This window comes from Oryctolagus cuniculus, chromosome 10 (assembly GCF_964237555.1).
Source record: "Oryctolagus cuniculus chromosome 10, mOryCun1.1, whole genome shotgun sequence".
Classification (NCBI taxonomy): domain Eukaryota; kingdom Metazoa; phylum Chordata; class Mammalia; order Lagomorpha; family Leporidae; genus Oryctolagus; species Oryctolagus cuniculus.
Window position 1 is genome coordinate 92,782,172 of NC_091441.1, and position 13,906 is coordinate 92,796,077.

Below are 13,906 nucleotides of genomic sequence, written 5' to 3' on the forward strand. Positions count from 1 at the left end.
AAGTGAGTGGGACCTGTCTCTGGTTACGAAACCGCCTGAACCAGCACAGAAATCAAAAGACCCCACGTTGAGCCACCTCTTGCCCTTCCCACGAGTCTCGGTTCACAGGCACAAGTGTTAGTTCCCGCGGCAGATTTTAAGCCTGGTAGCCCTGGCTTTTTTTCTTTTTAATCTCATTGACACACTGGAAACCCAAGATGGGGAACATTTTATGGCAAACAGAAAGTCTGAGTTGGCCTTAGTTTTGCATCGTTATTAGGTGCACCTTTAAAACCTCGTCCTCTCTGTTGTTTCTGCACAGTGTTCTTACTTAAATTCTCACCCAGACCCTGGTCATCACCAGCTTTCCGAACACTCCCTAACTGATCTGAATGCCTCCCCGTTTGGCCTGCCTGCCAGTGGAAGGGGTGCTGCTGGTGGTGCTATATTTAGCACAGTCCTCAAAATGCAGTTTTTCCAAAATGGCAGTTAAGCTCCTTCGGAACGTGATTAGAAGTGTTGCTGTGGGAAGTTGGTGCCTTTAAGGGGTTTAGAATCCCCAGGCGCCCCTTTGGGGAACCCTGGGGGCTGCTCCTGGCTGTTCAGTGTATGATCCTGCCCGTGGCTGGCTTGGTGACATCTTGCTTCACGCCATATGGCTGGAGCATGGTGAGGGGCTCATTTTATTCCTTTATGGCACTTAAGGGCTACCTCCCCCTCCTTCCTGAGTCAAAGATGTTTTCTCCATTACAAATGTTCCCATTTGCTGCTTCCGGGTCTGCTTACTGCAGAGCGCTGACCAAAGGAATTTCAGAGCAGAGCTCCAGGCTTCAAGACTTGCTTCTTAGGTGCTTTGGAACAAATTAAAAGCTACCCGTTAGTGCAGCCAATGGGGGTGGTTAATTAACTAAGAATGCGGCACCCTGAGGCCACAGCTTTGGCATTTATGGTTTTTCAGTAACAGGCAACAAATACGTCTTTTTCATTGTCAGCTCATTAAATATCAAAACGGCATAGTAGCTGTAAGCATGGGATTATCTCCTGAAACACAGTTCCCAGCTGCGGACCAGCCTCATATGTGCGCCTATCTGTTTCCTCTTCGTATAGGCCTGGGTTCTGAGCCCACAAGTCACTGTGTAACACCTAGAAAGGTGTCACTGGTTCTAATCCTGCATTCATTTATTCGGACAGGAAACTAATCATTGTCCAGGGCTGACGACGGTATTTGCCAATCCCAGGACTGCAGGCAGGGGTTATGGAGGCCATGGGGACTCTTCTAATCCAACTTGTGTCATTGTCAGAGGTGGGGTTCCTGGGGACCCCCCCCCGCCCCAGTTCCCGCCATGACTTTGCCCTGGCCTGGTTTTCCACCCCGTCTCCCACAGTCCTCCAGGGTTCTGCTGCAGACAGCATTTGGACAGTGCAGCTCCTGCGAGCGTTCCCACCTTCCAGGTGTGTCCTCTGGGATCAGGTAGGCAGGAGACTTCTCAGCAACAATACCGTGAACATTTCTGAATCAGGTGCTGCGTTGAATAGATCCTCATGATGCAGAGGAGTCTTCAAAAAGTTCACGAAAAATGTGTATGATGGGGGCCGACGCTGTGGCGTAGTAGGTTAAGCCTCTACCCGTGGCAGCAGCATCACATCTGGGCACCAGTGTGAGTCCCAGCTGTACCACGTCCAGTCCAGCTCCCTGCGATACAAGTAAGAATCAGGGGCAAAAGTAGCTGTGACTCTGCCTTTTAAATAAGTAATTCTTTAAAGATTATTTATTTATTTATTTGAAAGGCAGAGTTACAGAGAGACAGAGAGGTCTTCCATCCACTGGTTCACTCCCCAAATGGCCACCATGGCCAGAGCTGGGCCCATCTGAAGCCAGGAGCCAGGAGCTCCTTCCGGGCCTCCCACATGGGTGCAGGGGCCCACGCGCTTGGGCCATCTTCCACTGCTTTCCCAGGACATAACAGAGAGCTGGATTGGAAGTGGAGTACATGGGACTTGAACTGGCGCCCATATGGGATGTTGGTACTACAGACGGCAGCTTTACCCGCTGTGCCACAGCACCGGCCCCATCAAATAAATAAATATTTTTTAAAAGTTCATGAAAAGGTACATGTTGTGAAAAAACTGCATGGATTTCCATTTTTTTGCACCCAAATAAACATCTTTTAGTGTCATTCTCCTTGAGCTTTTTGAAGTGCCTCCTGTATAATAACTTCCCACCAATGCAGGAGCTGCAAATGGCACAACTTTATTATTTTATAGTTCTGGAGGGCAGAACTGCGCAGTGAGCCCTAAGCTTTTGGGGACTGCCTGCATTCTTTGGCCCTTTAGCCCTCTCTTCCTCCACCTGCACTCAAAACCAGTAGTGTAGCATCTTCAAATCTTTATCTTTCCTCTACTGTCCCTCACCCACTCCTGTGTCTTCCAAACAGATTAAAAAACAAAACAGCATAGTCCCAGGTTCCAGTGACTAGGTGTGGGCATTCATCTACCGTGAAGTGTGGCGAGCACAGTAGCGCATGTGGCGTGGGCTAGCCTCGGCACACCGTTTTTAAGCTGATTTCTGGAGCAGCGAAAGCATCTTTGGGGGTTAGCGGAGGACAGCCAGGTAGCAGCGTGCTGGAACACTTCCGGGTGAAAGCTCTTCACGGTGCCCGGAAGGTCTGGTGCCGGGGCTGCTGTCCCCTGCTTCTGGGTTCTGTGACCAGGCTTGGGTGCTCACAGGGTCCCATGGCGAATGGCTTTCTGTGGAAAGGGAATTACCACTTGGCATCCTCGTCCACGGAAGTGCTGAGCTAGTCACGCTGTGGCAAGTGAGTATGCAGGCCCCGAGCACTGTGTGGCTGGGACTAGGCTGGGTGGGCAGGGCGTTGGGGAAGCAGGATGTGGGGAGTAGACGTGGCTTCCTGTGTGAGGAGATGAGAGGAGAAGGGATTTCTGGGACCTCGGGAGGGCCTGGGAACGTGTGCTGAGCAGTGGCAGTGCCTGGTGGGGATTTGAGTGTAGAGGAAGGAGTGGCTGGGCAGCTGGGCAGAGGCCATACCAGCAGTGGTCCAGGAGGGCCTGCAGCCAGCGACAGACTGCGGGGAGGGGAGAGCAGAGATGTGTGTTTGGAGCTCAAGGTGGCAGCCAAGGGTCTGGTTGGTAGCTGGTCTAACCCCAAAGAGCTTAGGCCCACGTGAAATGCTCACTGGGTGTTGAGTGGAAGCCACATGCAGATCTCATTGGTTCCGTGAAGAGCTCCGCACCTGTTGCAGGAACTTATTTGGAGGGATTTAGGTTCTTGCATGCATGAGGTAGCACATCTCACTGTCTTGGGCTTCTTGCCACAACACATTGGCCATTGTGCGTGCCCGCTCAATACCTGCTAAAAACATGTTGCAACAGAAACTGAGGGAAAGCCGACACAAGAAATGGAGGGTAAACAGGAACGGGGGGAAGAGCTGACCAAGTCCCATAAGGCAAGTGACTGATGGGTCAGCAGAGTGCCTGCGCCCCTGGAGTGGGATGTGTTTCCTTTCTGAAATGTGCCGCCTCTATGTGGCTTCATGTGGCCCTCCGCAAGCCCCCTCCCAACGCAGAGCTGGGAGACTCAGACCTGTGGAGCAGCGTGGTTTGCCCTTGGTCACCAGCTGGAGGGAGGCAGGATTGAGGTACTTACTGGTTTCCTCCACAGTTCTGGCCCAGTCACTCTTCCCGCCTTCAAGCTGCTGCATGTCAGCCTTGCCCTTCCTTCATCCCTGCCAGGTGCCACCTTATGGCATTTCGTGTGCTGGGCCCTTATTTCTGGCTGGTGTCGCCACCCTAACTACATAGATCTCGTTTGGCCATTGATGCTGGGGGCTCGTGGAGACCCAGGATGTTGTTGGAGACTTGTCTGGATGCCTTGAACGTGATCCAGGTATCCAGTTAACTCTTCTTTGAAAGTCCGAGCACCATGCCACTTCATTCCCTGAGCATAATGTCATTCCTAGCATAATGCCTAGAGAATGAGTGGGTTTCTGTTCCCGGGGTTTGTAAGGGAGGAAGAGGGTGTGGTTAGGGTGTTTTGAGCTTTGGTCTTGGGCATTACCAAAGGGTTGTAGGGGGTGGGACTGCCTCCTTCATGGTCTCTGCTGCGTGGGTGTCCATCATCCAGAGGGTGGGGAGCTTCTGTAGCGCAGACCATGACTTAGTCCCTAAGGAGTCATGGGCACTCTTCAGAGTCTCAAAAGGGGGCGGCGTTGTGGTGTAGCAGATTAAGCCGCTGCCTGCATTGCTGCATTCTATCTGGGCACCTGTTTGAGTCCCGGCTGCTCCACTTCTGATCCAGCTCCCTACCATGTGCCTGGGAAAGCAGTGGCAGATGGCCCAAGTGCTTTGGGCCCCTGCACCCACGTGAAAGATCCGGATGAGCTCTTGCCTTTGGCCTAGCCCAGGCCATTTTGGCTCTTTGGGGAGTGAACCAGCACATGGAAAATCTCTCTTTCTCTAACTCTGCCTTCCAGATAAAATAAATCTGCTTTTTAAAGAGTCTGATAAGGTAGCAATCCTTTCCAAAGTATTTCTGTCCAGGTGAGGCGTTCTGGAATTTTGTGTATGTAGGAAGAGAAGGCAGAAGAAAGCTGGAGGAGGGGGTGAGCTGTGAAGAAGGAGCTCCAGTGGATCAGGGGCTGGGCTGCTTCGTCCTCACTTCAGAACGGGGAGGGAGTGTGTGTGTCCAGCCCTTTGTGCACAGCTGTGCTTTCCCAAGGTCCGTGTCCATCTGAGCTCGGGGATCCAGTTGCAGTGGGCGTGCCTGGCCTCAGACTGAGCAGCACAAACATGCCTGGAGCATATGGCTGGGCTGGCGCTGTGGCCTGAAACCCCGGGCCCCTTCCCTTCTGAGTGTTCCGCACATCATGTCTCCGTGTAACGACTGCCCATTAAAGACCAAGCATCCTCCTTGCTGAACGGAAACTTCAGCTGTGTGGTTAGAGGATTTTTCCCATCACGTAGCCTTTCTAAATTAACATATTTTGGAGGGTTCTGCAATTAACACTGGACGGCACATTTGCAGGTTGTTAGAGAGGCAGTTAAACCCGAGTGGGCAGACGTGTAGCTCCTCTTTCCCATGATGGATAAGTGGTGGGTTAGGGGAAGGCGGGGTCACCGGGAGGGTTCCGGCGTTCCCTCCGCGGACACTGTAATTAAGGCGGGAAGTCTGGAGGAGTTGTTAGCCCTGCTATTAGTAGTGCAGATGGCTGATGGCCACAGCAGCCAGAGCTAGGAGGTAGAGCTCTGAAAGTCTTTCTAAGTTTGCTTTTATGACCCACCCTGTGTATTCCAAGCATAGGTGCGGATGCAGGGAAGAATTTTCTCATTAAAAGTAACGGCTTATTCCCATACTCATTCCCGGTCTTGGAAGGAGAAACTGCTTTCCTTAGACTTGAGGAATTGCCTATCTGTCGTGGTTTAATAGAGCTTTCCGATGAGAGCGTCTGGTAAGCGAATTTTACAGCCAATCAGTGTTCAAAGCAGATCCGGCTGGAAGGGCTCCAGCTGGCAGCTTTTGGTCTTCCTTCCAATTTTGCTGTTAATGAATTATTTAACCCCTCAGCACAGAGCAGCCCGCTCCTGTCGTCTTAGGGGGAAGTGAGTGAACATGACCGCCCTGCCCGGGCAGTTGGGAATCTCCTGGGCCAGTGGAAAGAGGAGAGGCAAAGCTCGGGGACCGGCATGAGCCTGAGTCACTGTGGGGCCTGCGTGGGTTGAGACCCCGACCCCGTGGGGTCTGTGCTGGGAGAGGAACTTGGCCGCCTCCACCTCACGTTCTCTTGTTTTCCCACAGGGAGTGGGGCCGGCCAGCAGGAGCAGCGGGCTGCACAACCTCACCTTCAGATACGACAGTAAGTGCCTGGCTTGCCCACGAAGACTGCAAGGGTACTTCGTCGGGCCTCATCCCGGATCCTGTAGGTCCTGCAGGGGGAGGAATTTTCTGAACCTGTTTGGCTTTCTCAAGAGAGGTGAGGCAGCTCAGGCTTCAGCGAAGCCCTTTGAGGATTTAGAACTGGCACGGGTCAAGGGCCTTCCATGGTGCTCTGCAAAGCCATGCACAGAGACCTTCCCTAGATTCCATTGCACGTGCCAGGAGGGCTCAGCAGGGAGGGTGGGGTCAGGTGGAGACAGGGGAGTGAAGCTGCCCAAGTGCAAGGGAATGGTGGGGACCGTGGCAAACTGGATCGCCTGTGTCTGGTCTGAGCGGAGCCCTGGCTTTTGGATTCCAGCTCACTGTGGCCTTGAGAAATTCCCACTGAGTGTAGCCAGATGTGATTTCCAAGAATAGCAGGAAATTTACATTTTTTCATATGAGCAGTTATTTGAAAATGTTTATAAGCCCAGAGTGGGCCAAGTGAATCTGTGTCCCAGACTGGCCCAGGGGTCTCCAACTGGCCATCTCTGACTTGGTCTGAGTTCTGAGACCCCCGTCCCCTACCCCCACCCCACCCCAAGTTCCATACCTGTCAGCTGTAGTGAGCTGTGGTAGGTGATTGGACTTAGCCAAGCTTCAGGTTTTTTAATATAAAATATACAGATTGCTTTTCTTCTCCTAGCATTGTTTTGAGGCTTTAACGAAGTCATGCTTTTCACTGCTGAACTTGGTGGCTGGCCTGCAGTGTATCCTCAGTTATTGCTGTCTATTATTGTAGAAACCAGGTCAACTGGGGTGAAAACAAGCACTTTTTTTTTAACCGCTTTTCTCAAGAACTGTGACTTTTTCTGGCTGAATTGTTTCCCGAGGACAGCGTGGCAGCCCTTTTTCTGAGGACGCATATAGGATCCCCTCTAAACAGCTGTGTTCCTTCATAAGCAGGTAGTTGTATAGGACTGTGAGTATTTTAGCCTTAGGAACTGTGATTTAGGTGCAAAAATGACCAGAGGGAGCTGGACTCCTACGTATCTGATTCATCTCTCGGAGAAAGTTATGAATCCGCATAAAGAAGGGGCTTAGCTCACACTGAGGCCTCTGGAGTAATCACTGAGGTTGTGGATGCAGTCAAACAATGTCAGGATACAAACATGTGTGTCAAATCCCTGCCCACAGTTGCTGGCACGGGTGTTTGAAGTCACCAAGGAGAGATTCCACATGCAACTCAGACATTTCATGTTAGTGGCATGTGCTTTTTCTGGGTAAATGCTGGGATGGTAATGAGAGATTTGCAAGTCCATGATACTCGATTCAGTTAAGTAAAGACATGTGTAAGGCATCTTTCTTTGAGTAAGGAAGTTAATTTCTAATACATGCTCTTGGTCCTGGCACATCTTGTATTACATTCGAGAGTTCAAAATTTTCCGGTCAGCTGCAAACAAGAATTTTCCTTTCTAATTTAATATGGGTTTGGTGAAAAGGATCTATACCTGTAAAACGTGTTGTCTTCAGGATGCTAACTATTTGGCCCATGGGCCTGTGCCTGTCCCTTAGTCATTAGTTTCTTTTTAATCCTTGAGCATGTAATTAGAATTTAATTCACAGCTTGCATTGACTACTGAGATGTTTGAAACTCGTTGCATTTTGGCAAAATGTTATTTGGGCATAAATTTTTGAAACCAGAATCCAAAACTTTAGACTTGCCAGTGGTTGGATCCAGGCTGGGTAAAACATTTATTCAGCATTTTCCACTGCAGAAGATACTTCTCTTTTCCACAAGGATGTTCCTGTTGGTGCTCAGTTGACTGGCTGTGGGTTCTGTTTGAAATAGCTAAGGGACAATTGCAGGTTTTCTCCAAATTGACTAAGCTACAAAATCTTACTTCTCCACTCCTGTGTCATCAGTGCATGTCACAAGCCTCCTTGCCTTCTTTGACCTTGCCATCATGTTTCCTGTTTAGACTCTGGGAAAGAGTGTGCCTGTGTAGATTGCAGTACACTTTCTTAATTCTTAGACTTTATATTTGCATAATTGTATTTATAGAAACCCGAAGAGTGTTCCCATTTTGGCTTTCAGAATGAACAAAGAGCTTTGCTTTTGCTCCTGCAGCTTTTTAGAGTTGCTTCAGTCAAAGGTCTCTCTTTCATTGTAGCCTCAACAGATGAAAATGTGTGCACTTGACAAGTATGAGAGGGTCTTGTCTTTGTCTTTATCAGGAAGCTGGTCCCAGCCAGAATTATTGCAGGCTTGCCAGCTAATTGAGAGCTTGTGCTAGAAGGAAAAAGCTCTGTGCCAATTTGATACAATGATAGGAGCCAAGGATGAACCTTTGGAGGCCACCGATGGTCCTGGTGCTGGGATGGCCACTGGTGGAATCCTAAGCGTCCTGGCTTATCTTTTACGGCTGTAGGTTCCTGGTGTGTACAATGTGGGTGTTAAACCACATGTTTAAACATATTTTCCTATTCTGAAGTTCTCTTCTGCACCCACCCAGAGAACACTTGTTGATTGCTTTGAGAGTGAATTTTCATCCGAAGCAGAACTTGTTTTTATTCATTATTAATATCCTTTCAGGAGAAGCACCTGAAATAGAAAGGTGCCTGTTTTGGAAGCAGATGGCATTTAGAGGAGTACAGAGAGTCAGGTTAGGCAAGAAGGCAGGATACAAGGCAGTGTGGAGGATGGGGCCGCGTTCTGGTGCGTGCGTGTGAGCCTTCAGTACGAAATTTAAAAGGAGAAATCTTGTGTGTAGGTTAGAAGGCTTGGAAGGGTGTCCATTAGGATCTTAGTAACGGTTACCTCTGAGTGGTGAGATAATGTGGATGGCTTTTACATTTTAAAAATAGTCTTTTGTAGCCGGCGCCGTGGCTCAATAGGCTAATCCTCCACCTTGCGGCGCCGGCACACCGGGTTCGAGTCCCGGTTGGGGCGCCGGATTCTGTCCCGGTTGCCCCTCTTCCAGGCCAGCTCTCTGCTATGGCCAGGGAGTGCAGTGGAGGATGGCCCAGGTGCTTGGGCCCTGCACCCCATGGGAGACCAGGAAAAGCACCTGGCTCCTGGCTCCTGCCAGGATCAGCGCGGTGCGCCGGCTGCAGCGGCGGCCATTGGAGGGTGAACCAACGGCAAAAAGGAAGACCTTTCTCTCTCTGTCTCTCTCTCTCACTGTCCACTCTGCCTGTCAAAAAAAAAAAAAAAAAAAAAAATAGTCTTTTGTGATTTGCTTTTTTAAAAGTTGTTTAACAGCTTTATACACTTGCTGCAGATGAAGTCGCGGTAGAATCTTTGCTCCTGCTGCTGTTTCCAGTCCCCAGCTTGCTCTCGCCAGCAGCCGCACTGGCCTTTGCAGCACTCTGGCTTCCCTCATCCTGTTGGAGAGTTTGTCTCACTGTTTTCTTGAGGTCTCTTTCTTCTCACGCAGGCTGTGTCTTGCAGTTCTATGTTTAGGTTCATTTTTCTTCGCGTAGGCCAAAGAAGCAGAAGTCATGCCAAAGCCAGTTGTCGTGCCATCACCCAAATGGGTTCTGAATCCAAATACAAAGATGCCATCCAGTGTGGTCTTGTCAATTTCCACATCTTTCTGCTAGTGGAACCTTTTCCCAAATTTCTGTGTGTAGCCTTCCCTGGGCAAAGGGCATCAATGACCACTTGTTTCCTCTGAAGTAGCCTGTGGCTCATGAACTTCCTGATCGAAGTAGACACCGTGTCATTCATGATACTGGTTGATCCTCAGGCAACCAGGGAGGGAAAGCTTTTGTGAGTTTTCAGAGGTCTCCCATAAAGGGCTTGTTGGGACATGCCCTGGAATACCTCGCCCCAAAGGAAACCGCCATGACTTCAGAGGGGTAGCCAGGAGGCTGTGGACATGTGATAGAACTGAAGATGTTCTGCGGCAGATACAAAAGAAAGTATCTGAAGTTGATCATGGGGAGAGGACTGGACATGAGGCAGCATGAGAATCATGAGTGTTGGCCAGGAATGGCCGGTGATTCTGCCTGTGAGAGTGGCCAGAACAAGTTGTGGCCATTGTCTGAAGTCTCAGACTGATTCTGGCTGGGAGTTGTTTGTAGGTGTGTTTAGCAAGAGCAGGTGGAGCAGCTGCTTCCGTGCTGTGGCTTCGCTGACAGGTGCCAGAGAGTAAAGTCTTGAGACAGAATCAAAGGAGGGATGGGGCTGTGTCTGTTGAGGAACGCGGGGCTCTTGGGATTTAGTGGGGATTGTGGGTGTCTTTGATGACACATAGTGTTTTGGAACAAATGTTTTATCTTTGGGAATGCTAATTGGCATCCTTGCCACTCAGGCGCTGTGTGCATACCTTGTGCAGATAGCTTTCATACTGAAAAGCAGTTAAATTGATGGAGTTACTGTTTGAGGTAAAATTATGTAATAGGAAAAAAAACAAAAAACAGTTAATGCCAGATTCACGCATAAACCCCACACTGTCTACCATCCTCCCAAAGCTGTCCTCCAAGTGCAACCCAGGGCGGGTGGCAGCTACTGCTGCAGCTGCTGGCGGAGCTGTGAATCAATGCTTCAATAGCACCTTCTAGTTTCCCAAACAATAGTCAACCTTTGATGTTGTCTGTGGACTTCTGAGACAGACATCTGTAAACAGAATGGCTTTGGCCACCTCCAGACCAGACTCGCTCTGCGTAACTTGTGGAGATGCTCCTGAAGATAAAAACAAAACTGTGTTCTTGTCCTCTCAACCCTCCAGACTGCACCGCCTACTTGAACCCAGTGGGGAAGCACGTGATTGCTGATGCACAGAACATCACCATCAGCCAGTATGCCTGCCACGATCAAGTGGCGGTCACCATCCTTTGGTCCCCAGGGGCCCTTGGTAAGTGGTCAAAAAAAAAAAAAAAAAAAAAAAGCCCAGTGAACGGGGTGGGCAGTGCACAGTGTAAGGGTCCCCTGTGGGATGGCCTCCAGGGACAGGCAAGTGTCGGTGACAGTGAAGCTTAGGTTGGTGGGACCAGATGCACTTTGTCCTTTGCTTGGCATACACACAAGCCCATTGCTTGTGTCTTGCTTCCTTGACTGTTGAGAGATATGTGGGTTTGAAAAACAGTCGTGGTGAGTGATGAGTGGCACTGTGGCCATGGCCCCTCTTGTGTGTCAGCAGCCTTTGGGGATGTGGGTGGGTAGGAATGCCAAGACATCCCATGGCCCATCCAAGGGTGTGATGGCTTTGGCAACCAGCATTCCTGATCTCATGGCCACACAGAGTATCAGCATATTGTGTGATTTTTTTTTTTTTTTTAGGAAAATCCTGGTTTTCATGAGAAGCCATGAAATCAGTGAATTTCTAAAATTGGCAATTAATTAAATTTTTATTTAAACTGTGTGAGCCAAAAAAAGTGGTGGTGGGGGGAAGGGTATTGGAGAAGGAAGCTGAAAAAAAAAAACCAAACTCACTTTGTCTGGCCTGATTCAGCTGGGGCTGACCCCCTTTTCTTGAATGAGTTAAGGGCAACTACGAGGGGACCTATGGGTGAGGCATGTGTGGGACAAGGGGAGGGACCACTTGTTCAGATGGGCCTCAGTTTGAACCTGGAAGTCAACTAGACGCCTTGAGACCTCGCTCAGCCCCAGGCTCCTGATGTGCAAACAGGGGCTGAGAACTGCCTTGTGCCTGTGGTTAGAGACACCGGCCGTGCATTTGCCGAGTGCGCTCTTGGCTGTGGTTGTCAGTCACTGTCAGACGCCGGTCCGTGGGCCTGCCTTTCTACATTGCCACCCGGGCTCGGAAAACCCCGACCGAGAGAGAAGTAAGATAAAGTCTGGATTTCTCCAGCTGAACAGGATGCATCGCAAAAGAACCAGATTGCTGGAGCTGGAGGTTGGAACGCACCTGTGGGCCTGGCTCACTTCGCCCCATGCATACTTGTGGGTCTGAACCCAGTTGGTTTTCCAAAAATAATATTATCTTAACATTTAAAGATAAAAACCTTCTCTGTGGATAAAAGGGAAGTAGTCATTCTGTGTAAGCCTAAATGGTTAAGGAGTGGGTCTGATGCCTCGCAGGCTCCCTCGTCAGAAAGAAGGCCAGGGTATGAGTTGAGGGTAGGAACCACGCAGGTGACTGTGAGGGCAAGAGGCTATAGTGTTCCCGGACGATCATTGGTGAGCTGGGGACGGTGGACAGGTTCCTTAGAAGGCAGAAAAGCGTGTGTGTGTGTGTGTGTGTAGGTGGGAGGGGCAGAGGTGGGGCAGATAACAACACTGGCTGAGGGCCAGGTGCTGTGTGTGTGTGTGTGTGTGTGTGTATATGTGGTGGGGGGCCAGAGGTGGGGCAGATAACAACACTGGCTGAGGGCCAGGTGCTGTGTGTGTGTGTGTGTGTGTGTGTGTAGGTGGGGGGGGGGGCAGAGGTGGGGCAGATAACAACACTGGCTGAGGGCCAGGTGCTGTGTGTGTGTGTGTGTGTGTGTGTGTGTGTGTGTAGGTGGGGGGGGCAGAGGTGGGGCAGATAACAACACTGGCTGAGTGCCAGGTGCTTCTGGGGTTTCATTTCTGGGAGACCCTGGGCAAATTGGTCAGTTTTCCTTAAGCCTCAGTTCCTTCATCTGTGAATTGGGATAATAACACCTTTCTCCTGTGGTTGTAAGGAGGATTTAATAAGCTGAAATGATGGGAGAAAGCGCAAATGAGTTCCTTCATGGGAAGCTGCTCTCTAAAATTGCTGGCCATTATGTAACTACGAGGTGTTAATCGTGTTGAGATGGGAATGACATTGGCTGCCTCTGTCCCAGCCGGGATTTGTTGGAGTGATTTCTAGGCCTGCCTTTTAAAAGTAAGCCCTGGAGCAAGGTCCTGTGGTGCAGCAGCCTAAGCCATTGCTTGGGATACCTGCACTACCTCTCAGCTCAGCATGCCTGGCTCCAGTCCTGGCTGTTCAGCTTCCAAACCAGCCTCCTGCCCCTCACCTCAGAGACGCAGATGGAGTTCTGGGCTCAGCTTTGGTCTAAGGCAGCCCTGGCTGTTGCAGGTATTTGGAGAGTGAACCAGTGAAGGAAGATCGATCTCCGTCTCTCTTTTGGTTGCTTTGCCTTTCAACTATGTGAGAATAAATAAACATTAAAAAAAAAATCAGGACTTGGGACATTGGCAGGATAAGCCGATGCTTGGGATAACTACATCTCATGTTGGAGTGCCTGGTCCAAGTCTTACCTTCTCTACTTCCAATCCAGCTTGACCTAGCTTCCTGCTAATGCACTCTGGGAGGCAGCAGATGATAACTCAAGTGCTTGGGTTGCTGCCATCCATGTGGGAGACCCGGCTGGTGTTCTAGCTCCTGACTTTGGCCTGGCCCAATCCGGGCTGTTGTGGGTTTTTAGGGGAGTGAGTCAGTGAATGGAAGATCTCTCTTTCTCCTTTCCGCTCTCCCTTCCTCCCTGTTTGTCTCTGTTGCTCTGCCTTTCAAGTACATGAAAATAACTACAGAAACATTTTTTGAAAGATTTTCATATTTGAGCAGTAGAGTTCTGAGAGAGGCAGAGGCAGAGAGAGAGAGGTCTTACATACTCTGGTTCTCCCCAAATGGCCACAATGGCTAGAGCTGAGCCAGTCCAAAGCCAGGAGCTTCATGTGGGTCTCCCACATGGGTACAGGGGCCCAAGGATTTGGGTCATCTTCGACTGATTTCTCAGATTACAAGCAGAGAACTGGGTTGCAAGAGGAGCAGCTGGAACACGAGCTGGTGCCCATGTGGGATGCCAGTGCCGCAGGCGGGAGGCTTACCCTACTAAGCCAGCCCCAATACATAAACATTTAAATAAAAATAAGGACTAGAATCACCCACCTCAGCTGATGACTTTTTATGTAATTGTGAGACATATATGGCCTTTAATTACATTAATCACTTGGCTTTTGTTCAACAATACTTCTGGGAACATTGCATAAGTTAAATATACATACTAAGCATGTGCTCAAAAAAGCTATCATTATTATTATTACTTTTGGATCTCAAAAGGCAAGTCCGTGAGAGACCTGCTGGAGAGTTTGTGTCCTGCTGTCCCATCTGAATCCCCGGC

The 13,906-nt window shown here is 49.9% G+C and overlaps 1 protein-coding gene across 2 annotated transcripts in view; it reads left to right on the top strand.

Annotated features, from left to right (window-relative positions):
* The window catches only part of IL17RD (interleukin 17 receptor D), a 69,899-nt gene that overhangs the window by 35,919 nt on the left and 20,074 nt on the right, over positions 1–13,906 (top strand). Inside the window, exons 2-3 of one of the 2 annotated variants that reach the window (XM_017343892.3) lie at positions 5,792–5,966; positions 10,585–10,710. In XM_017343892.3, coding sequence (XP_017199381.3) covers positions 5,792–5,966; positions 10,585–10,710 — 301 coding nt within the window. The remainder of the gene's footprint in view (positions 1–5,791; positions 5,967–10,584; positions 10,711–13,906) is intronic. The other variant, XM_002713259.5, reaches the window with a different exon arrangement.